Below are 22,742 nucleotides of genomic sequence, written 5' to 3'. Positions count from 1 at the left end.
TCACTTGTTGCCTTTGCCTTTGTCTCGTTTCTGGCCTCCATTTCCGTTTGAAATCTGATGAAGAAGTTTGTTATTTAAAAAGTTAAATTGGAAGTTCCCGTTGTGGCTCAGTGGTAACAAACCCTACTAGGATCCATGAGGACACGGATTCAATCCCTGGCCCCACTCCGTGGGTTAAGGATCCGGTGTTGCCGTGAGCTGTGGTGTAGGCCGGCAGCTGTAGCTCTCATTTGACCCCTAGCCTGGGAACCTCCATATGCTGCGGCTGCGGCCCTAAAAAGAAAAAGAAAAAAGGTTCGGATAAAAAAAATCTAAAAATAGATAGGTGTATAACTGAGTCGCCTTGTTGTTCAACAGAAATGATCACATTATAAATTAACTACTATAAAAGTTTAAAAAATGAGGAGTTCCCATCATAGCGCAGTGGTTAACGAATCCGACTAGGAACCATGAGGTTGCGGGTTCGGTCCCTGCGCTTGCTCAGTGGGTTAACGATCAGGCGTTGCCGTGAGCTGTGGTGTAGGTTGCAGACGTGGCTCGGATCTCGCGTTGCTGTGGCTCTGGCGTAGGCCGGCGGCTACAGCTCCGATTCGACCCCTAGCCTGGGAATCTCCATATGCCGCGGAAGCGGCCCAAAGAAATAGCAAAAAGACCAAAAAAAAAAAAAGAAAAAAAAAAAGAAAAAAAAATACCATCTGCCCATTTATCCTGCTGTCTCCTGATCTGAGCCCCTGAAGCCGGCCTTGACCTCACGGGGACCCTGCCTGTGGTCTACACCTCCTGGCTTCCCAGCGTGCTGCCTGATCAGGGTGTACTGGGTCTGTCTGGGGAGAGGTCCCAGGCCCCCCTGAGCGCTGTCCTCTCCGTCCTAGGTCCCACGATGTGAAGAACGGAGGCGACCTTACTCATTCCGCCCACAGCCCTGGCCAGTCCTCTCCCCGGCCCGTCCTCAGTCAGCGGGTTGTCAGCAGCAAGCAGGCAGCCTCAGGGTTTATCGGACCACAGCTTCCCTCTCACATGATAAAGGTACGTTCCTCGGGCAGACGCGCGTCCTGGCCTTTGTCCCTCAGCCTCCGGCCAGCGTCGCAGACTTCCAGCTGCATTGCTTGTCGAAGACGTCTCTTCAAGCCGTTTGTCAGAAGCTATTCGGAGATGCAGAAAATCCCGGGGTGAACGTCGTGATCAAGAAGAAAGTCGGTGAAACGTTGGAGATGGTGTCAGCTCTTGGTTTGGATTTCATTCACCTCGTGGGTTAAATACCGGGGGTTCTTGGGTGATGCTGGTTTCCAGGAGAGTGAGTGCTGCTTTGACAGAAGGAACACTTGCGTTGTATCCATTCAGCTCTTCCTGTGGCATTTCTGTCCGCTGTCCGACTGGATCTGTCCACACTCCCTGCTGGCTTCTCGGGGAGAATGGGCGGGTGCCCGCTTCATGTGACGCTCCAAGGCCTTCGTGGAGGCCTCACTCTCGCTGCACTTTGGTGTTGAGATTGCAGATGTGTTGGATGTGTTGGACTATCTGTGTGCATTTTGGAATAATTCCTGTCGTCTCGGCTGCAGTGTCCTAACAGCCTTCCAGTTTGAGTCTGTTTTGAATTGGCAAACAAGTTGTCCATGTATGCTGTCTTTTATGGACCTTGGGCAGCCTTTGGAATATAGCCGCAGTCACAAATTCAGTGCCTTAGGGAGCTGGACAGGCCACAGGCTCCTGCACTGAGCTTTGCTTGACTGTGACAGCGGGACGCTGGCCAACGGGAGAGCACGTGCCCTGTGTGGAGGGGTGACGGCTATTGATTTTCCAAGAGGTTTTTTTTTTTTGTTTTTAACTATGAAGCCTTCCAGTATTAAGATAGCAGCTCATTCAGATATCTAAAAAAACATTTTGGGGAGTTCCCTTTGTGGCACAGTGGAAGTGAATCCGACTAGTATCCATGAGGATGCGGGTTTGATTCCTGGCCTCGCTCGGTGGGTTAGGCATCCAGTGTTGCCGTGATCTGTGGTGTATGTAGGTCGCAGACGCAGCTCGGATCTGGCGTTGCTGTGGCTGTTGTGTAGGCTGGCAGCCATAGCTCTGATGTGACCCCTAGCCTGGAAACGTCCATATGCTGCGGGTGCGGCCCTAAAAAAACAAAAGCAAAGAACAACGTTTTGAAGGCCAAACAAATCATCTATGAATCAGATTTTACCCACAACCACCAGTTTGCAAGCTTTAGGTTATAGCCGCAAAAGTTGAAATCTGAATTGGGAGCAAAATCACTGTGAGCAGGAGTCGGGGATCACGGGGGCAGGGAAGGCTTAGCGAGGGTATCCGCCCGCGTGACCAGCTCCCTTGCTCCCTTGGCCTGTAGACCTTCCCGCGGGCATGCTGGCCGGCACTGCCTTCTGCCCGGACAGCGGCGGGCCCCCAGGCAGCCATCCAAGAAGCTGTGTGACTCCGTGCCCACGGGCCTGCTTGTTTCTGTCAGATTGGAGCGGAAAGGATTTGGTGTGATGTTGGTTTTCTGACCAAAAAAAAAAAAAAAATGGTTACCCCTTTTTGTCAGAAAGAAATTACCAGAAAACCGTGGCCGGTGCAAGTTTGGTGGGAGGCAGGCCCCCGCCAGAGGCGGCGGTGTTTCTAGGTGCATGAAACTTGTTCCTAAAAAGAAAAACATCCCCAAAGGGGGAGCGGCCCCCGAGTAAGTGGCTGTCTCGGGAGCTCTCCCCTGACCCTGGTCTCCTCGTTTCCAGAACCCCCCTCACCTGAACGGCACGGGACCAGGGCCGTTGAAAGAGACGCCGAGCAGCTCCATGTCCGGCCCTCATGGGAGCGCCGCGGCTAACCGGGCTGCGCCCGTGACCGCCTCGACGCCCGTCCCGAACTGGTCCGTCGGCAGGCCCTCCGTTCTTCCGGACCATCCCAAGAAGCAGAAGATCACCATCAGCATCCACAACAAGCTGCCTGTGCGCCAGGGCCCGCCTCAGCCCGACCCGCACGGCGGCTCCCCGGAGGGCCCCGCCAAGCCCGCGCCCGCCGCCACCGCCACCGCGCCCTCCGCTCTGCAGTCTACCTCGCGCGCAGCCCCGCCGCCCGCCGCCGGCAGGGCAGCCAAGCAGCTCGGCCCGCCCGAGGCCTGCTCCAAGCCCGTGATGAACGGCAAGTCCAGGCTGAGCTCCAGCCTGCTGGTGCCCTACGGCGCCGAGTCGTCGGAAGAGTCTGACGAGGAGGCCAAGGGCCTGGGCAAGGAGAACGGCCTGGGCCCCGCCGAGAGCGCGCGCTCTCCTGCTCCTCCCGATGCCACCGCCGCCGAGGCCCCTCCGCACGAGCTGCTCGAGCTGCCCGTGGCCCTCAATGGTGCTCCTAGTACAGACAGTGACCCGAAAGAGAACGGCCTGCCTTCCGATGGGGCGGGCTGCCCGGTCCAGCCGGCTCTGCACCCAGAAAACCCCTTCTCCAAGGCAAACGGTCTCCCCGCGAAGGTGAGCGCAGGGCGGGCGGGGTGGGGGCGCCTCCTCTCCGGCTGGTGGTGGGTTTCCACGTGGCTGCGTTTCCGAAGGCACCTAGAGCTGAGTGTGTTTTTTATTGTAGCTGATGCCTGCTCCTCTGCCACCTCTCCCAGAAGACAGAGTCTTAGAGACCTTCAAACTCAGCACCAGAACGCAAGGCTCCGCAGATGAGATGAGGTAAGACGACCCTCCCGAGGGAATGGGACAGCGGGACTGGAGGGCACGGTGGACTCTGGATGTGTCCCTGTGTCAGCTCAGTGGAATTCTTTCTGTCTTTGTCTTCTTAGGGCCGCACCTGCGGCATATGGAGGTTCCCAGGCTAGGGTTCGAATTGGAGCTGTAGCTGCCGGCCTACACCACAGCCACAGCTACACCAGATCCGAGCCGTGTCTGCAACCTACACCACAGCTAATGGCACCGCCGGATCCTTAACCCACTGAGCGAGGCCAGGATTCAAACTCACGTCCTCATGGATGCTAGTTGGGTTCGTTAACTCCTGAGCCATGACGGGAACTCCTCAGTGGAAGTCTTACCATGATCCTTTTGGATCCTCGAATGATTTGAATAATGATCTGCAGAATTTACTGATTTTCCTTTTAGGAAAGTAAAATTTATCTGGGGCTGTTAGTCCATGGGAGCCTGCTGTCCTCCGGGTCACGTCTCCTTCCCTCGCAGAGCTCGCCTCTCGGCTGGGGGGTGTTCTTAGCACACATCTGAACTTGACTCAGTCAAGCATCTGTAGATGGGTGAAGGTGACAGGGCAGGGCTTCTCACTGCCAGCCGGTAGCAAAGACTTGATGATGCTTCCTCAAGAATTCTGGAATTTGTAGTTAAGACAGTCCAACACCACACTTAAAAAGAAAAAGGAGTCAGTATATTGACCTCAGTGTACTAGAATGAGAGCAGAAGGAAGGGCTTCTAAGGCAGTGGCCCATCCGCACGCCAGCAGCTCCGGGACAGCACTGCTGCAGGATACAGCTGGGGCGCACAGGCCACCGTGGACAGCTGCGCAGTTATTGCTCCTGGTGGGCAGCTTTTGGCCAAGTTCTGACCGTCTTTAGATGACATTGTAGTTGTGTCCATGAAACAGCCCGCAGTAGAACTGGGGTTTTCAAAAACCCCGTGAACATCGGGAGATGGGGTGAGAGATGCTTTGCTACGTGGGGCTGCCTGCCCTGCCCCCTGACTCGTGCTAGTGGGGCTCCCCCATCATGGGGGCAACCAAAAATGCACCCCGCATCTCAGAAGGGCCCCTGTGGGCGGGCGTGCCCTGACCAAGAGCTGCTGTTAGGAGTGCTCGCCTGGGAGAGCGGAGCAGAGTGAGTCCTGAGGCAGAGGGCATGCATCCCCCATAGACCTAAAGATGGACCAGCTGGAGCCCCTGTGGCTTGCACGGTGGTGCCCCCCGTGCCCCTGCTAGTCCCGCTTAGCTCGTCTGCAGATGTAACTCGCGAGGGCATCACTGCTGAGGGCTGTAAACACGCAGACCCAGCTGGGCCTGCGTCCTAACGTCATGTGGTGCCATGCTCTAGGCCACCTGTCTGTGTTGCCTTCACAGGTCTTCTCTCTCTCAGATAGTCACCTGCTGAAAAGGGGGGCTGCTAGGGTTTTTCTTGTTTTCTGGCAGCTTGAATTAATCCCGAGAATCCTTTGAAAACAAGGCAGAGTTAGAAGTTTTGTGGCGCAGTGGGTTAAGAATCTGGCATTGTCACTGCCATGGCTTGGGTCGCTCCTATGGCACAGGTTCAGTTCCTGGCCCAGGAACTTCCACATGCCACAGGCATGCGCCCCCCACCCCAAAAAAGCAAGGCTACTCTTTTTCTCCTCATCCCCTCCGCCACCCCCCAAAAACAGGTAGATCTGAAAATAGAAGGCACTTTTTTTTTTGTCTTGTTGCCTTTTCTAGGGCCGCTCCCTCGGCATATGGAGATTCCCAGGCTAGGGGTCCAGTCGGCCTACACCAGAGCCACAGCAACATGGGATCCGAGCCATGTCTGCAGCCTACACCACAGCTCACGGCAACGCCAGATCCTTAACCCACTGAGCAAGGCCAGGGATCGAACCTGCAACCTCATGGTTCCTAGTTGGATTCATTAACCACTGAGCCGGTTCTTTTACTACAAAGTTTTTCTTTTTTTGCTTTTAACAGTCATACCTGCAGCATATGGAAGTTCCCAGGCTAGGGGTCGAATCGGAGCTGCTGGCTTACACCACAGCCACAGCAGTAGCAGCTTGGGATCCGAGCTGAGTCTGCCAGAGCTCACGGCAATGTCGGATCCTTAACCCACTGAGCAGGGCCAGGGATCGAACCTGCCTCCTCATGCATACTATTCCGGTTTGTAACCTGCTGAGCCGCAATAGGAACTCCCAGAAAGTTTTTCTAAAGCCTCAGTGACCCCCTCACAGTTAATAGATAATTCAGGGAGCTACTGGCTCTGTTTGGAGGCTCCTCTACTTTCGAGGTTCTGAGAAAATGCATAGAAAAGGGATCCAGAGGAAAAGCAAGAGGCCCATCATTGTTTGACTCTTTGATGGTTCAGACTTAGTTATTAAGAAGAAGTTAACAACTGAAGCCATGAGCCTGCTGTGTCCCACTTTGCCTGGCAAGGCGGTAAAGCTACTCTTTTTCTCCTTCATCACCCCCCCCCCCGCCACGCCCCAAAAAGAAGTAGATCTGAAAACAGAAGGCGCTTAGAACTACAGAATTACTATTGCTGAAAAATGGAATAGACTCGATGTGAGTTTTTGGTATTTTTATTTAATGAGAAATTTTGAAGTTTGCAAAAATGGTAAGTCCAGTATTAGGTTTAAATTTGATATGGTAACGCCGTACAGTGTTTAGTAAATGATCTGAAGTGTTTGTAAGCCATTGACAAAAACCCAGAGAGCCAAGCGGTAAAGGGTTGATTTTTCTCTTTTGCTGGGGCTGCAGTTCGCCGGGGGCGGAGGAGAGCCCTGCGGAGGAGCCCGCCGCCGAGCTGGCGGCTGGTAGCCCTGCCCCGGATGCCCCGGAGAACCCCGAGACCGTGGCGAGTCTTAGCAGCACGTCGAAGAAGGCTTCGCCGCCGTCGGAGCCCAGCATCAACTCTACCAAAGAAGCCTCTGAAAACAGTGCGGCAAAGCCCGAGGCGCCTTTGCCGAGCAGCAGCAGCAGCCTTTGCACCGTCAGCAAGAGCCCCGGCGGGGACGATGCGCGCGCTCAGCTCGCTGACCCTGCGAGCTCCTCCACGCACGGTCCCAGCAAACCTTCCCGGGACGCCGAAGGGCTGGTGACAGAGCGACCGCCGGACTCGGCAGCTGCGGAAGCGGCGGGGAGGTTGAGCCCCAGCCCCTCGGAGCGGTCCGAGGACCCCCGGGAGCCCGAGCTGTCGGCTCTCAGCCGAGAGGGGGGCGCGGCCGCCGAGGCGCCTGCAAGCGCCGGGCTGCCCGCGGGCGAGGCGCCGCCTCCGCCTCCGCAGCCCTCAGACCCGCGGGCAGAGCACCTCGCGGAGGCGGGCCCCGAGCAGAGCGGCGGGGACCGAGCAGCGGAGAGCGCGGCCAGCCCGAAGGCGCAGGCTCCGTCGCCGGTTCCGGCTCCGGTTCCGGAGAAAATCAGCAGCCTCAGAAAAGTCGACCGGGGCCATTATCGCAGCCGCAGAGACCGCTCGTCCAGCGGCGAGCGCGCGCGGGGCAGCAGGAGCAGGACGGAGGAGCAGCATCGCCGCAAGCGGCCCCGGCCCGAGCGGCCCGAGCGGCCCGAGCGGCCCCGGCCCGACCCCTGCGGCCCGGCCCCGCACCACCCCGCGCACGGCGGCGAGCGGCTCAGCCTGGCCCGCTACGGCCACCACCACTCCCGCAGCAGGGGCGGCTCCGAGCAGGAGTGGGGCCGGTACCACCACGCCGAGAGCGAGCACGCCTGGGCCCGGGAGAAGTACTACCCCGACCGGACGCGCTGGGCCAAGTGCCGGCACCACCACGACAGGTACGCCCCGTACCCGGCGCGGGAGCTGCGCGACTGGAAGCCTTTCCACGCCGACCGCGAGTACGAGCGCGCGGGGCCCTACGGCAGCCGGCCCTACAAGGACCACTACCGGAGCAGGAAGGGCTACGAGCTGGCCGCCAAGGACAAGGAGCGGCACCGCTTCCCCGGGCCCCGGGCGGGCCCCTCCCACGCCCTGCCCCCGCCCCCGCCCCCCCACCCGCACCCGCACCCGCACCCAGAGAGGTTCGGCCCCGAGAAGGCCGCCCTTGGAGCCGAGGACAGTGGCTGTCACCTCGCCGGTCGGTTCCATGAACATGAAAATGTCAAGTCACGGAAACGGAGATACGAGAGCCTGGAAAACGCTGACGGGCACGTGGAAAAGAAGGCCTGGAGAAGCTTCCAGAAGGGCCCTTTGGAAGAACCTAAAGTGAAGAAGCACAAGAAGTCAAAGAAGAAAAAGAAATCCAAAGACAAACACCGAGACCGGGATTCCAGGTGAGAGTGCGCGTGCGCGTGCTGCCGGTGGCGCCGGCTCTTCCTGGCTTGGTGACAAGCAGGGAAAGGGGTGTCGTGCTTGTTACTCTGAGTCCTAGCTTTCCTCCCTGCGCGTTCTGGATTTCACTCCCATCATAGGTTCCTAGAACTTAGCTTTATTTTCTTTTCCCACTTCGCCCCTTAGCTCTGTTGTGGTTTTTTGTTTGTTGTCTTTTTGCCGTTTCTGAATGCTCCCTTGGCATATGGAGGTTCCCAGGCTAGGAGTCCAATCAGAGCTGTAGCCACCTGCCTACGCCAGAGCCAGAGCCAGAGCAATGCCAGATCCGAGCCGCGTCTGCGACTGCGCACCACAGCTCACCGCAACACTGCATCCTTAACCCACTGATCGAGGCCAGGGATCGAACCCACAACCTCATGGTTCCTAGTCAGATTTGTTAACCACAGAGCTGTGTCGGGAACTCCAACCTTAGCTGTTTTAAACGGTGTCTTATTTCACGGTGTTGTAAAAAGCCTGGAAACCTCATTTTTCAAAATGATACTGCTGTTTCCAGTTAGTACTTTGTAACTTTCAGGAGTAAGTGCGCACTGTTCTGTGAGTAAAACTTGGGATTTTCTGACTTCACAATTGTTGATATTTTTGTTCACAGATGTAGGTGTATCTTGACGTCTGTTAATATTTCAGTGACTGGCAGGTGGCAGAAAACGGGACGCTACCCCCTTGAGAACATGCCTGTGGCCCAGAGGGCTGGGACACGCCGTCTGTTGCCTTTGTCTCTTTTCTGGTCTCCATTGCTGTTTGAAATCTAATTGGGAAGTTTGTTTTTTAAAAAGTTAAATTGGGACTTCTCATTGTGGTTCAGTGGAAACGAACCCACCTAGGAACCAGGAGGTTATGGGCTCAGTCCCTGGCCTCGCTCAGTGGATTAAGGATCTGGCGTTGCCATGAGCTGTGGTGTAGGTTGCAGATGCGGCTCGGATCCCGTGTTGCTGTGCCTGTGGTGTAGGCCAGCAGCTATCGCTCCAATTCAACCCCTAGCCTGGGAACCTCCACATGCCCCGGGTGTGGCCCTAAAAAGCAAAAAAAAAAAAAAAAAAAGTTGAGTTGGTCCTTAGTGGTCTTGAAACCCCCTTCTCCATGAAGAGATGGCCGAGCGCGCTGCACGGCGCCCCTGGAGGAGGTTAGCAGAGGCCGTGGGTAAGTGGTGAGGGAAGCGGACACCAGAGCTCTCTTTCCCTCTGTGCCTGAGACGACACCTGGCAGAAACCCTCCTTCTCGGCCGCTGGCCCCGGGAAGAGGCGGCCAAATACTCCCTGGGGTGGTTTGCCCACAGCTCGCTCACCTCCTGACAAAGCTGAGGGCGGCGGGGGGCAAGGTGGACGTGGGCACATGTGTGGCCCCAGCCTTGGAGAAATGCTGGCAGGGGAAACAACGCATTTGGGGGCGCGCGCGTCCCCTGGGTGGCCCAAGGACGAACTCGGGGGCGGGTCCGGCTCAGAGCCGGAGCCGTCGGGTCTCTGCGAGGAGGTCTGTCGCTCTTGGGGCTTGAGCTCTGGCTTCCTCTCCCGCAGGCACCAGCCGGATTCCGACCTCTCGGGAGCACATTCTGAGGCCGACCTCCACAGACACAAGAAGAAGAAGAAGAAGAAGAAGAGACACTCACGGAAATCGGCGGACTTTGTCAGAGCTGCGGACGCGCCCCTGCCCAAGGCCGCCAGCTGCCAGACTGTGGACCGGTTCCGGAGGGCGGCCGGCGCCTTTCCGCTCCCGGACGGCCTGCCTCTGGAAGGGGCTGGACCTTTCCGCGAGAAAACAAAACATTTACGGATGGAAAGCAGGGCTGACAGGTGTCATCTGTCTGAGTGTGGCCAGGGTAAGCGGGCACCCTTGCAGGCAGGAGCTAGAAACTCTTTGGAGAAGGCGCAGGCGGCTCAGGGGGCGGAAGAGACCTAGGGCCCCTGCCCGGCGCGCCCGCCCGGGCCGTCGGGCTGGTTCACGTGCCCCTGCGTTCCGTGCAGCTGGGCCCAGCAGATCCTCTGGCAGGGAACCTCTGGATTTTGTGGCTCTGGGCATCTGTGGACCAGAACTTTTGGTTTTAAGTCATTTTTGATAGAAATGTTTCTGTGGTTACGTTCCTTCTCTCCCGAATCCTTGCGCCTCCAGCATCTGCGTAGAACCCATGGTCACAGTTGGGTGGCCAGCTCCCTGGGCGGCCACGGTGGGCCTCCTGCCAGGCCAGGCAACTGTGCCATGGGGCCTGGGCTCCAAGCGCTGGGTCAGCACAGGCCGCTGGCATCCGGGGTTCTTGTCTGCTTTGCGAAGCATTGTCTTCCTTCGTAATTTCCTAGTTTTTTCTCCCCTGTGCACTTAAAGCAGTGCCCCCCCCACCTCCCAACTTTCTTGGCTGATCCAGTGACCCTTGACCCTGGAAGGATGGGTGGGGGAGGGGGACAGGGAGGATGTGTCCGGGCCTTGGGGGTGGGACCCAAGAACGGGGGTCAGCAGACTGCAGCCTGTGGCCGCCCTTGCGTAGCCCACCCTTGCGTAGCCCACCCGTGAGGCTGGAAAAGTACAGAGAAGGTCTCCTTTCACCTGAAACTGAACCGTCAGTAGAGCTGCTGGAGCTCGGCCCGCCCGGCCCCTGTGCCAGCGTCGGAGTCGTCCGGGGATGGGTTTGCCGACCCCCGCCCTGACGCTGGGGTGCACCCTCGGGACCTTGACCTAGCCCTGGATGCCCAAGGTCCCCAGGTTCCCCTCTGTGAGGGACCTGGGTGAGGCACCAGGTGTTCAGGGGGCAGGCCCGCCCCTCGGCCACAGTCACTCGATTGTCGCTGGAGGCACAGGTGGCCCGCAGCACACTGGTGTGAGAGGAGCAGAGCGTGCAGGGTGGGTGTCCTGGTGGGGGGGCCCTGCTGGCGGCATTGGGAGCCAGTGGGAAGAGTCGAGCAGGAAAAGGAAGCTGAGAGGCTGCGTGCTGTGTGTTTTCTGCGCACTGTTGCCTTTGCACACTGGTTCCCACGAACGGCTCAGTGATTTGGGGGAGGGGCCTGGCCTCTGGGGTGAAGCAGCGAGGGCTCTGTGTGCGCAGTGGGCCTGCAGGGATTCTGCGCTTTGGCCAGAATCATCCCTTCCCCCTGCGGGTCTCCTGCAAGGAGCACCGCTTGAGGCCACCAGCTCGCCCACAGAGCCGGCCCCAGGGGAGGGAGAGTGGCAGGCGAACCCCAGCAGCGGACACTTGGTAGTCCGGCTGCGTGTCTGCGGTCAGGTGGTGGCCCTGTTCCTGTCCTGGACGTGATGGCACCTGTGCTGTGAGCTGACCGAGGGCCCCCAGGCCGAGCATCTCTGGGGGGGGCGGAGGACGGAACTCTGCCTGCCTGTGTGTCTGCTGTCCTGGTCCCTTGACCATTTACCTCTTTCAGACTCCTGTTCTCTGGCACCTTTGAACTCAGTGTCTTTGGCCTAAGAGCTGTTCTTGCCTGACGCCCAAATGCCTTCTGCTGGGGTGAGAGTGGGCTGTTTCCGTGGGGATGCGGCCCTCAGGCATCACATGAACTGTTTTCAGTAAAACTCAGAGCTGCAGCTCATCCGTGCTCCTCCTCATGTAGGACTGATTTCAGGCAACGAGCTACTGAGAACTGGTCCTAAGTGTGATTACCTAATGCACACAGAGCATAGGCCCTAAACGTATTGTAAAACCATCATTAAAATCTGTTTCCCAATCTTTGCTTTTTAGGTGATTGAAAACTTGGCCTCAAAGCAAAGAATTCACTAGTTACGGTAAGCTGTCGGCCTACGTCTGTTTGCCTAGTCGTTCGGGGAGCCACCAGGGGGCCCCAGAGAGGAGCGCTGGGCCGCGGGCGGCGCTGGGAGCAGAGGGAGACGGAGCCGCTACCCGGGCGGGGGAGAGGGTTGGGTCCCTGAACTCAGTCGCTCCCTTCCCTCCTCCTGGTAAGAAAAGGAGGGAAGGTTGAAGCTTCAGAATCAACAGTCACTTGGTAAACATTTGAAAGCTGGAGAAGCCATCGCCTCAACCCAGACGCAGCTCCCAGTTGGCCTGAGCGAGGAGATCCCTCCCCTGCCCACCCGTCCTTGAGCTCTGGGCACCCCCAGCCTCCCCCAGCTGCGGGTACAGTGCCCAGCCTGGAGCCCTAGCCTCGCTAGATCTCAGGCCTGCTTCAGACAACTAGGACTTGGCTTTGAGGTTCGGGCGCTTTGGGGGAGCACATCAGGCGTGGGGTGTCATTTTCCACTGGTTTCATTCGGCGGCCCTGGGAGGCAGGACCTGGTGGCTTGAGCCCTGACGTGCTGGGGCGCGGGGGCGGCCAGCCAGCCCCTGGGCTCTGGGAAGGCAGTTTCGTCCAGACGGGTAACTTCAGCAAAGGGGGGGTTAAATGGATGTCCGGAACCGTCTGCAGATTAATTCGCAGCTGATTCACGCGCGTGGCCTGTGCGTGCTCTGGGCCAGGTCTACGCCCGAGTCAGGAATGAGGAGAGGGCGGGACGAGCGCGGCGGGGGCCCGGCGGGCGGGACCCGCGCCCAGCAGGTGGCGCCCTCCTCGAGGGAGCGGCACCAGCTGCCTGGGCTCCTGCGTTTAGAACCGCCTGGTTCCTGGCCTGCCCTTCAGGAGGGCGGTTGCCTAAGGAAGAGGAGTGCCCCCCCCAGCACCCCCCGCCCCGGGTGGGTGCCGGGGTGGGGGTGGGGGGGACCTCCCTGGGCCCTTTGTTCCAACTTCCTGCCTCTGGCCGACTAACTAACGCCTGTTGCCTGCTGTCTTTCAGATTCAACGTGTTCAACAGAAGCCATCCCCAACCCAGCTTAAATTATAAATAGAGAAAATAACTTTGTTCAAATCTGCGTGGTGCTTCTTTAGTAAATACTGTACAGATTTTACCATGGAGGACTTTTTTTTTTAGTTTTTACCTTTTCTTAATTACCCTTATTCCAAATGGACGAACACTTTCTACAACTGCTGACCACTGTAAAATACTGTGTATATAAATCACATTGAAATAACGCCCTGGACTAGAACATCTCAAATGCTGCTTAATCACAGACTCAGGTTGATCACTCGTATTCCATGTAACGCTCCTCCGAGTTAGCTAGCCGGTGCAAGACCAGCCGGGACACCATGGAATTATTAAAAGTACAAACTGACAGTGTGTATATTTAATTTAAAAACTTATTTAAAGATTCACACGCTCTCAATGAGACTTTTGAGAGCAGTCTGTTTTCTGTAATGTCTGATACTAGAAACTAATTTGCTTCATATTTTAGTTGTATTCAAGATTTGAAGATGTATTTTATAGACAAGTTCTGTTTTTGAACTTCGTGGAACTATTCCAATCAATTTACCAGTTATGATGCGTATTTACATTATGAATGTATAATCCAAACATTATTTGTAAGGCCTACAGTATGTTTTTATTACCTAACTTTTTTATACAGTGTCTCTTGTCTTGACTATGATATTGGAGTCTGAGTTGTCGGCTTGGTCCCTTAAAGTTTCTAGTTACAGACAAAATCATACTGTGATTTTATTTTTAATATGGATATGCTATCAAACTGTGATACACTTATAATTCACTGGTCCTGCATCAGGAGATGGAGTGGGGAAAACTGTATTTGATACAGTTCGTATCTGAATAATCTGTATGGTTTATACAGTTTGTGTTGTTCAGAGATGTCTAAAGAAGTTTGATCTTTGTTTTTTTAAAGATTAAAAAAGCACTTGCCCCACTGTAAATATACAGCATGGAAAATTTATATAGTATATAAATGGCAGCAAATTAAACCTTTTTTGTGTCTTTTTCATTTATTTTTTCCCGCTCTTTTCCCCATTTACTCACCGACGCTGCTCATGGGCTTCTTCCTCTGCGTTCACTGTCTCAACATCTCCAGGGCACAAGCCACGGGCTCTCGGCCCCAGACTGGAGGTACAGACAGACCCCAGACGGGTGCGGGGAGTCTCCTTATTTTAAAGAAGCCAGTCATAGGCCGTGTTGTTTTAACAGCGTGTTTTTATTTAATGAACACACTATTTGCAGTCTGACAGCCACACACCCTGCAACGTTACTGCTCACTTTACAGCAAAATGTCAATATAGGCTATTTCTTCATGCGCCTTGTGGGAGTCTATACAATGAAGAACAAGCACTCCAGAAATCAATCTATATGTACATTATTTACATATTAACTATATTTACTGTCAATAGAAATGTTCTCTAAGAAAAAAATAAAACAAGAAATCACAATGTGTGGTTTCTGGTCTACAACAGACCTAACTTCTTAGCAAAGCACATCTATGTAGATATATGCATTTTAACTCGAAAAATATGCATTGCTTTATATGCAGCATTAAATGCTGCTTCACCCATGAACAGCTCCTGTTCGGACTCCGTTTGGTACCACATTAAACTGCTCAAATATGTTCCACATCCTGACGACACTGGCTTGTCTGGGTCCAGGGTCGGCCAAGTAAACCTTGGGTTAAGGGTGGCGGGCGGGCGGGCCCTGGAAGCCGGGTCTCCCGGGCAGGGACCCCCTTCCCCGCCTCCTGCCCCTGGTCTCTGGAGGAAAACTCTTTGGCCAGAGCGGGGGCAGGTCATTCAAGCACTGAGTGCAGACCGGCGCGGGGGAGGAGGAGGACAGGCCAGCTCGGTGAGGTCCGGGTGGGCGGCCGCTGGCCACGACCCGCCCACACAGCCCTGCCCCGGCAGGTGACAGCTTAGGCCTCTCAGGTTAACACTGTCGCCACAGAACCTGGAATTAGGATGTCACCAACACTCCGATGGCAAGTGACAACAAAGATCCTGAGCACGCAGTCGTCTGCGTCTTTCTGGGAAGCTCCCCTCGGGTCAGATTTCTCACGGGGCGGGGGGGGGTTTAACTCACTTCTCCCAACCCCACCCTGGGGCAAACCTGCAAGACAGAAAGCCCAGCATCCCCCGGGTCCTACCTGGGTCAGACAAAGGCGAGAAGGTGCTTCCCGCAAAACACCCATCTAGCTGGCGCCAGGGCCACCCCCAGTGCCGGGGGCGGGGCCAGCCCGAGGGGTCGCCACCGGCAGGGTGGCCTGCGGTCTGGCCAGCATCCGTTGACGCAGCCCGAGTTCTGACACCTGCCGACCTGTCTTTCTCAAAGCCAGAGTTTCCAATGTGAGGTATCAGTACAGTAGCAACGGCTAAGAGCTTGGGAACGACCGGAAAAGATCAGTTTGATGCATGTTGGAGAGTGGTCCGTCCCCCCCCCCACCCCCGCCCCGAGTCTACTGTGACTTAAAGCTACGGCCAGGTCAGCCGCACGAGGCCAGGCCGGGGGCCCACAGCCGCTCAGCCCCAGCGTGGCGGCAGCTCTCAGCAACGGTCCCCTCTGCTCTTTAGACTTCCGTGTGAGTGCGGACAGACCGAGGGCTGTGCGGACCTGGCTTCCAGGGGATGACCTCGCAGGTGTGCAAACTGAGGTGTGCCCGCGTGGGGGAGGGGAAGGGAAGGAGGTCCTGTGGAGAAGAGACCCGCCACCGGAAGGGCCCACAAGCGCAAGAGGGGGTCCCGGCAGCAGAAATAAAGCTCCCAATAAAAAGCTGTCACCCACCCCTCCCCGAATGGCCCAGCACACCGCCTCTCGCCCGCCCACCTGTACACCCGGGCCAGCTGGGCGACGTGCCGGGGCCACACTCCAGGCTGCTCCCCCCACGCGGGCTGAGCACCTGTCCTTCGGTCAGTGCCACCCGCCCCTACCCGGCCGCGGCGCTTCGCCAGTCCCACCACCAGGGCGCATGTGGAGTTTGAAACTATTTACAGAAAAGCCTAAGTGCCCGGCCTGGTCTCGCCCTCCTCGTGACGGGAGAGTCAATCTCTGAAAACAGAGTCAGATCCATCACCTCCCCTCACCTGTGCGTCTACTCATCACAGTAAGAAATGTGGTCACATTCTTACAAGCGTTTGTTTCGCCAACAGGTTTTAAACAGTGAGGACAGTGGCCACGGCGCGCCCGAACCAGTTCAGGGACCCACACGGCCCTGCTCTTCCGGGGCGTCGGACACAGACGCGAGCAGTTCCCTGTGGTTCGACACAGACGTCGGGGCTGCGGTGGATTCAGCGGTTACAAGATAAAAGGCCGAAGCTGCAACGTGATCATTTGCCTCTTTAGAGAGTGTCACTGGGACCACACCGTCTGAGCGGAAGGGTCCCAGAGGACGGGACACCTGCAGCCCTGCCCAGTGCCTGGCCTTAGCGCTGCCTCGCCTCCCTCCGCCAGGAGGTCCCCCAGGGCGCCCCCAGCCTAGCGGCCCCCACCACGGGCTGCATACGCGGCTATGTAGCTTGTTCTCAGTGCACAGTATATACTTGTGTCCAGGAGTTAAATTTATAGCTGCCATTCTAAAAATACTACTGTTAGAAAGGGTCTTTCATTATAATTTCAGAATATAAAAAGGCATATAAAAGCTATAATACCATATATCTGAGAAAAAAAAAAAACTCAATAAAAAAGTGGTTGCTTTTCCTTTCCTGTTATGATACAAAACAGCGGCTTTCGGAACAACAGACACGCCGCGAAGGAGCACGTGCGGCCCTGCCTCTGCCGCGCGGATGCTCGGGCGGAACCACCGGGGCGGCCGCTGGACGAAACTTGGAGAAGGACGCGCTCGGGCACCTTCCGCTGCGGGGGAGCGCTGGGCGGTCGGCAGAAGGGACGACACGAGGCGCCAGGACCCTCGAGAGCAGCGGGGGCCGCCGTCCGCGGGGCGGCAGGGCGGCGGGCGCGGGTCCGGGGTGTGGCGGGAGGCGCCCGGCCCGCTGTGCGGTGGGGTCTGGCTCTCCGATTACCTGCTGGGGCCAGGCCAGCGCTACTTCTTATTGGCAATCCTCCTTTTCCTCGTGGCCAGCATGTCATAGAAAGGATCCCTACTGATACTGGCTCTGGGGACAGAGGAACGGGAAGCGCGTGAGGCGGCGCCCGGGGCCCGGGGCCCGCGGTCCGGCCGCCCCGCCGCCCGGCCGCCCCGGGCCGCACCTGATGGACTTCATCCACTCGTCCTTCTCCTCGGGGCTGGGCGCCGAGATGCGGTACACCACGTGGTTGCCCTCCACCACCCGGCCGTCGGCCTCCGTCTTGCAGGCTTTGATCACCTGCCCTTTGTGGCTCGGGTTGTAAAGCTCGAAGCAGTTCTGCAGGAGACAGACGGCGTCACCGGGCCGCCGCGGAGGGTCCCAGCGGGGCGGGGTGGGGGCGGGGGCGGGCGGCTTACGGGTTTCCGGGGGTCGTCCACCTCCCTGATGCTCAGGTTCTCCAGCGGGATGATGCCCCGGGGCTCCTTATCCTGGGGGACAAAGGCGCTCAGCCAGCCGCGCCGGCGCCCCAAGCCCGGAGGCGGGGAAGCGGCCGCAGGCACTTACCGTCGTGTATTCGAAGTAATAGAGGCAGTTGTCCGTGAGGATGAACCAGCGCCGCTTCCAGGTCTTCACGCGCCCCCCTAAAAGCAGGGGGACCCCGTGAGTCAGCGCAGCGCTGGTGCCCGGCCTCCCCAAGCTAGTGCTCTTCTCAGGAACGCCCCTGGGGCCGAGCTGGGGGTGCAGTGTCCTTCCTCGCGAAAGCGCCAGACACTCGGCCCCACCTTGTCAGCCGGATGCCGGCCAGGCTGTGCGGCCTCGCCCCCCTGCCCACCCGGGGACAAGGGGCACCTGGCTGCCGCCCGCATGCACCCCACCGCCTGCGCGGCGCCCAGCAGACCCAAGGCTTCCCGGATCTGCCTCCTGCAGTTGGTCCAGATGAATGGCCTTCACTTCCCCACATGGAAATGACCACAGGATGAAGTCAGCGCGGCTGCAGGTCTGCCCAGGGCTTAATCTCGCATTACTGAGGGCTTGGGGTGGCCCTGGGATCCATCAAAATCCATGACTCCTGGGCCCAGGGGACTATTAGGTTGAATTAATCTCTTAACAAGATCTAGGACACACACAGACAACACACACACACTCACACAGACACACACACGGCTCATCTGCAGCTACTCTCCTTACACCATGGAAAGGAAAATCTTTTACCCTTAGATATTCGGCAGAAACAAACTGGCTTCAATTTCTAGTCCTTGCTCCTAACGTGAGGTTTAAAAACAAAAATTAACAGCAATTAAAAGACAAAACCCGCCTGCCGACAGATGCCCGGATCAATGGCACGAGGTAAGCGGCGCCCCAGCGTCCAGCCCCCCTTCCTCTGTGCCGGGCGGGCAGGCAGGACCCTCGGGGCCGAGGACACAGACCTGCTCCCTACTTCGAGGTGCGCTTGGGGAACCAGGACAGGGACATGGGGGGGACATGAAGGTCAGCCTTGGGGGCCGAGGCTCTCAGAGGTCTGGGAGGAGGAGACACGAGAACACCCCGCTGCACGGAGGGAGCCCCCGCTGGGGATTCACTGCCACTGGAGGGGTCTTCATCCCTGTGTCACTGACGAGACATCTGCCACAAGCAGGCCAGGCTGCGGAGGGCGGGGTGGGCAGGGGACAGTGATCTCAGCCAGGCCATGAAGGAAGGCCCCCACCCACACAACCCAGCTCCCCCACTTCACTACCCACGCCCCTCCCAAGATCCCCTAGGACTCTGAGCCCCCCTCAGGCCTCCGTCTCCCCAAGGTCTCCATCCCACAGCCCGTCTTCCTGACCCCGGGCTGGGCTCCTGCTCCCCACCGGCCGGGGCCTCTACGACCCAGCACTGGGCCGGGCATGGAGCAGCCCCAAGTGCACGGGGAGGGAGCCCAGGAGAACTGCGGGGCACGTGCCTCAGCCCCAAGCCCTCCAGGGAGGGCAGGCGGCACCTGCCCAAGCCTGAGGCCATGAAGGAGTCAGCCACCAGGCCAGGCCTTTTTCCAGCTGCCCCCAGACAGCAGCCCGGGGCCTCTATGGAAAAAAGAAATTGACCCCACTCTCAAGCCTGAAGCCCCCACGGCTCCCACTGCTCTCAGCCTAAGACCCAAACCCTCAATCGGCGCCCTGGACTCGCCGGCTTGACTCGCCAGCCCCCGGCCAGGCTCCTCCTGGGAACTTCTCACCACTAAGCCCCACAAGAAGGTTCTCAGAATCTTCCAGGAGCCCTGGACTGGCCATCTGTCCACGTGGGTCATGAGGTACCTGCGTGTGCTGTCACCCCCGGGGCCCCTATCTGTTACTGATCCTGCATCACCAGCTGCCAGGAAGGCCTCTTGGCTCTTTGCACCGAGGCTCCTGCCTCACTGCTCCCAAGTGCAGTGGCAGCGTGGCAGAAGCACAATCCTTGGTCCGGTTCTGGACACAAGGGAGAAAGCCTTGCAGGCTGGGGCCCCAGGCACTGAGACGGAGCTGTGACATCCGGGATGGCCTGAGCTTCCCCCGCCCCCGCGCCCTTTCAGGGCAGGCGGTGGCCGGCCTGGCAGGGCCAGGGCGATGCCCTTGGTCTCCGAGCCCCCGCAGGTTTCGCTGCTGGGAGACTCTGCTCGTACACGTGTTCGTGGCTGGGCTTTAGGGCCCGGGGACACACACACACCCATGCCTGCGGGAAGAAGCCTGATGTCTTCTGACCATGCAGGCACCCACTTTCTCTCTGTAAACGACCCGCTGCTTTCATAGCTGTGACCAGGCAGACGCCCTGCACACGGCGCGGCCTGGCTGCTCACCTGCAGCCGGGGTCCCTCCTCCACAGCCCGGCTCTGACCTCGCTCCTGTCTGCACACACGGCCCCCAAACTCTCCAAGCACAGTGGCCTCATGAGTCTACCGAGCTGCCGAGAAGCAGCAGCACCCGCTCTGTGAAGTGCCTTCCACCCCAGGACTAAATTCATGCTGAGCAACAACCAAGCAAGGTCATGCTGTGGCCTGGGCTCCGATCCGAGCCCGTGCGTGGCCACCATTCTGGCTCCTCTGCCCGTGTCCAGGCGGTGCGCCCTGTTGGGGGGCCCGGGGTCACATGTCCGCCCCCTGTCCAGGTGCCGAACCCGGGACCAACCCAACACCCCCTCCACGTCAGCTTCCCTCTCCTGTGCCGCCTCCACGGCCCTTGGACCGACGCCCAGGGACCCTCCTGAGCAGCCTGACGAGTGTCTAGACTGCAACCTCAGGGCCCTAACAGCTCTCACTGCACCATCACTGGCTCTGTGGCCCTAACGAGGTCAGCCGCACCACGCCTTCCCTTCAGACGGGAGCGTGAGGCCGAGGGAGCAGCAGACCCCAGGCCACTCGGCCCCACCAGCCCCCAGCTCCCGACAGCGCTCTGTGCTCCGACGCTGTGGCCCGCTTGTCTGCTCAACCAGAAAACAGGCTGGAAACAAGCCCTGTGCCTCTGTTTCACATATTTAGAGCCTGCCGCATCCCTGCTGGCACTGAGGGCACACTAGCTGCCAGGCAGGCTTGTGCTGTCACCACAAAGGGCGCCAGCTGGCGACACAGCAATGGGAAGGGGCCATTGCTCTTCTGGGCACATTGCTCGCACCCTCACCCCGGGGCCACAGGCTGGACGAGGATGCAGACCTGCAGTGTCTGGGAGGTTACTCAGGCATTCACGTCCAGGGCTATGGTTCCAGATTTCTTCTTTCTGGTCTTTTATCTTTTTAGGGCCGCGCCCGCAGCATGTGGAGGCTCCCAGGCTAGAGGTCGAATCGGAGCTGTAGCCGCTGGCCTACGCCACAGCCACAGCCACAGCCACGCGGGATCCGAGCCGCGTCTGCGACCTACACCACAGCTCACGGCAACGCCGGATCCTTAACCCACGGAGTGAGGCCAGCGATGGAACCCGCAACCTCATGGTCCCTAGTCGGATTCATTAACCACTGAGCCACGACGGGAACTCCCGGGTTCCACATTTTTGGGGAGAGCCAGAAAAAGGTCAGAGGAAGACCCTAACTCAGAAGAGCCTCGCCTCGCTGCACACCCCTATACCTGCCGCGTGGTTATCCTCTCTCAGAGACAGAACCTCCACAACTCCCACAGGCCTGTGTCTTTGATCCGCCTGCAAGGTGCCCGGGTGACCCGCAGCTGTCAGATCTCTCAGGCTCTGATGTCGCAGGAAAGCAGAAATCCCACCCCCACCAGTAAAAACCACTACCAATTCCTAAAACTGCCCCCAAATAGAAAGGGCACCCTACTTTTTCGTCAGTGGTGGAAGCCCTTCAAAGGTTTCTGGGCTCTGCACAGGCATCCCACGTGCACTGCCTGGCCAGCAGGACGGCGACGCTGCAGCGGTGGAGCTGGCTGTCAGGTGTCTTACCGCTCAGACCCAAGGGACATCAGGGGCTAGCCTGCTCCCTGGGGGTGTCCCACAACGCCTCCGGGTCCTCACTCCCCATCCAGCCCGGGCTGGCCTTGCAGCGGAGGAGGAGCTGACCCCAGCACGCTGGAAGCCACGAGGGCCGGGTGGATGGCAGCCGAGCCAGAGCTTCACACAGACGGACAGGGAGAGAAAGCGAGAGGAAGGAGCAGCTGGTAGAGGGGCAGGAAGCCACTGGGTACGTACCTCCTAACGCAGAACAAGCAGGGACAGCCCGTCACAGAACAGAAAGGTGGGAGCCACAGGCAGAAGGAAAACAACAAGAAGGCACATTTAAACCACGCATCAAAAATCAGCCACACCAAACCAAGCGAGGCCGCAGGTTCGCGGAGGTCGAGGCGCCTGCGCTTGTACAGAAAACTGCCTCGGGCTGATCCGGACGCTAAGGGGGCCGTTTTCTGGGACGTGCATTGCGTGCAGCCGGGCGCTACTCTGCGGACACGGCAGGATGGCCTCGGTGGCCGCGCAGGGACCGGGCGGCAGCGGCGGGCGGGGCCTGGGATGCTCCGCCTTTGGTCGGGGAGGCGCTCGGAAGGCACCGCGCGGGGGCTGCTGCCGCGGGCGCAGGGGCCACGGCTCGGGTCCCGCCGGCGCCGCTCACCCAGCTTCAGGAGCCAGCCCTCCCGGTCGGGGTTGAAGAACGTGTGCGTCAGGTCGTTGCCGTCGTCCTCCGGGATCTTGAACGGCTCGTTCTTGATGCTCTCGTACAGGTTCTGCGAGGAGGGAAGGCGCCCGGTGGGCGGAGGCCGGGGTGGGGGGGACCCGCTCAGGACGCGCGGGGGCCAGGAGCTGGCGCCGCGGGCAGAGGCTGCCGCTGCCAGGGCGGGCGGGGGGGCGCGGGGGTCGGGGCCTCACCCGCAGCAGCTCCTCGGGGAGGTCCCCGCCCTCGTTGATGCCGCGGTTCATGGTGACAAAGCGCTCGGCCGTGGGCTTGTCGCGCACGTTGTGGTTGTGCAGGCTGGTGTTGAGCATGATGATGGCGAAGGACAGCACGTAGCACGTGTCTGGAAGGAGTCAGGCAGAGGGGCGTCAGCCGCGCCCGGAAGGGTGCCCTGGGCGCCAACCCCCCGGCCCCCCGCACCGACCTGTGGACTGGAAGACGCCCGGGTTGCAGAGGCAGTAGCGGGACGCGAACGCCTCCATCATGCGGTCGATTTTCTGCGCCTCGCCGGGGAGTCTGAAGCTCCACAGGAACTGCCTGCGGGGAAACGCGAGCCAGGAGGTGGCGCCGCCGCCCCCCGCCCCCGCCCGGCGGGAGGGAGGCCGGGCGCCTCGGGGTCCCCCCGCCGCCCCGAGAGCACCGCGCGCTCCCCCTGCCGGGCGCCAGGCAGACCCGCGGGCGGCCGAGGGAAGGCAGCGGGGCGAGGGCAGGGCCCATCTGCGCTTCACCCGCCACCTGCAGCAGCGTGGCGGAACCCCCGCGGCTCTGGGCCAGAGGCAGGTGGGTGACCGGAACGGAACCCCCAGGCTCTCCAGGCCTGCACGTCCCTGAGACACTGTTTGCAAAAAACTGCA

The 22,742-nt window shown here is 58.9% G+C and overlaps 2 protein-coding genes and 1 long non-coding RNA gene across 10 annotated transcripts in view; 1 reads left to right on the top strand and 2 right to left on the bottom strand.

Moving 5' to 3' along the window:
* The window catches only part of LOC100515534 (ubiquitin carboxyl-terminal hydrolase 42), a 65,855-nt gene extending 52,124 nt beyond the window's left edge, over window positions 1-13,731 (top strand). For all 4 annotated transcript variants that reach the window (XR_014840052.1, XR_002342221.2, XR_014840051.1 and 1 more), the window contains 7 exons: window positions 873-1,026; window positions 2,730-3,458; window positions 3,568-3,662; window positions 6,418-7,941; window positions 9,511-9,812; window positions 11,673-11,716; window positions 12,719-13,731. This is a non-coding gene — a long non-coding RNA (ubiquitin carboxyl-terminal hydrolase 42). The remainder of the gene's footprint in view (window positions 1-872; window positions 1,027-2,729; window positions 3,459-3,567; window positions 3,663-6,417; window positions 7,942-9,510; window positions 9,813-11,672; window positions 11,717-12,718) is intronic.
* EIF2AK1 (eukaryotic translation initiation factor 2 alpha kinase 1) overlaps window positions 1-22,742 on the bottom strand; it is a 293,498-nt gene that overhangs the window by 93,345 nt on the left and 177,411 nt on the right. The gene's annotated exons all lie outside the window — the stretch shown is intronic.
* Window positions 13,940-22,742, bottom strand: part of CYTH3 (cytohesin 3) — a 101,691-nt gene continuing 92,888 nt past the window's right edge. For 3 of the 5 annotated variants that reach the window (XR_014840066.1, XR_014840064.1, XR_014840065.1), the window contains exons 7-13: window positions 22,313-22,425; window positions 22,083-22,231; window positions 21,414-21,940; window positions 17,335-17,411; window positions 17,187-17,258; window positions 16,952-17,106; window positions 13,940-16,857 (exon numbers count right to left, since the gene is read on the bottom strand). Coding sequence is in view for 2 of the 5 variants with exons in the window: in XM_085016552.1 (XP_084872678.1) it covers window positions 16,785-16,857; window positions 16,952-17,106; window positions 17,187-17,258; window positions 17,335-17,411; window positions 21,829-21,940; window positions 22,083-22,231; window positions 22,313-22,425 (751 nt within the window). In the remaining 3 variants the exon portion in view is untranslated. The remainder of the gene's footprint in view (window positions 16,858-16,951; window positions 17,107-17,186; window positions 17,259-17,334; window positions 17,412-21,413; window positions 21,941-22,082; window positions 22,232-22,312; window positions 22,426-22,742) is intronic. The other 2 variants (XM_085016552.1, XM_021086079.2) reach the window with 1 other exon arrangement.

Source organism: Sus scrofa, chromosome 3 (genome assembly GCF_054392235.1).
Source record: "Sus scrofa isolate SSC_HxYL_T2T_F1_AM1 chromosome 3, Sscrofa_HxYL_maternal_Yorkshire_Landrace_v2.0, whole genome shotgun sequence".
NCBI lineage: Eukaryota > Metazoa > Chordata > Mammalia > Artiodactyla > Suidae > Sus > Sus scrofa.
Note: the sequence above shows the minus strand (reverse complement) of the source record. Positions and strands in the feature narration are given on the sequence as shown.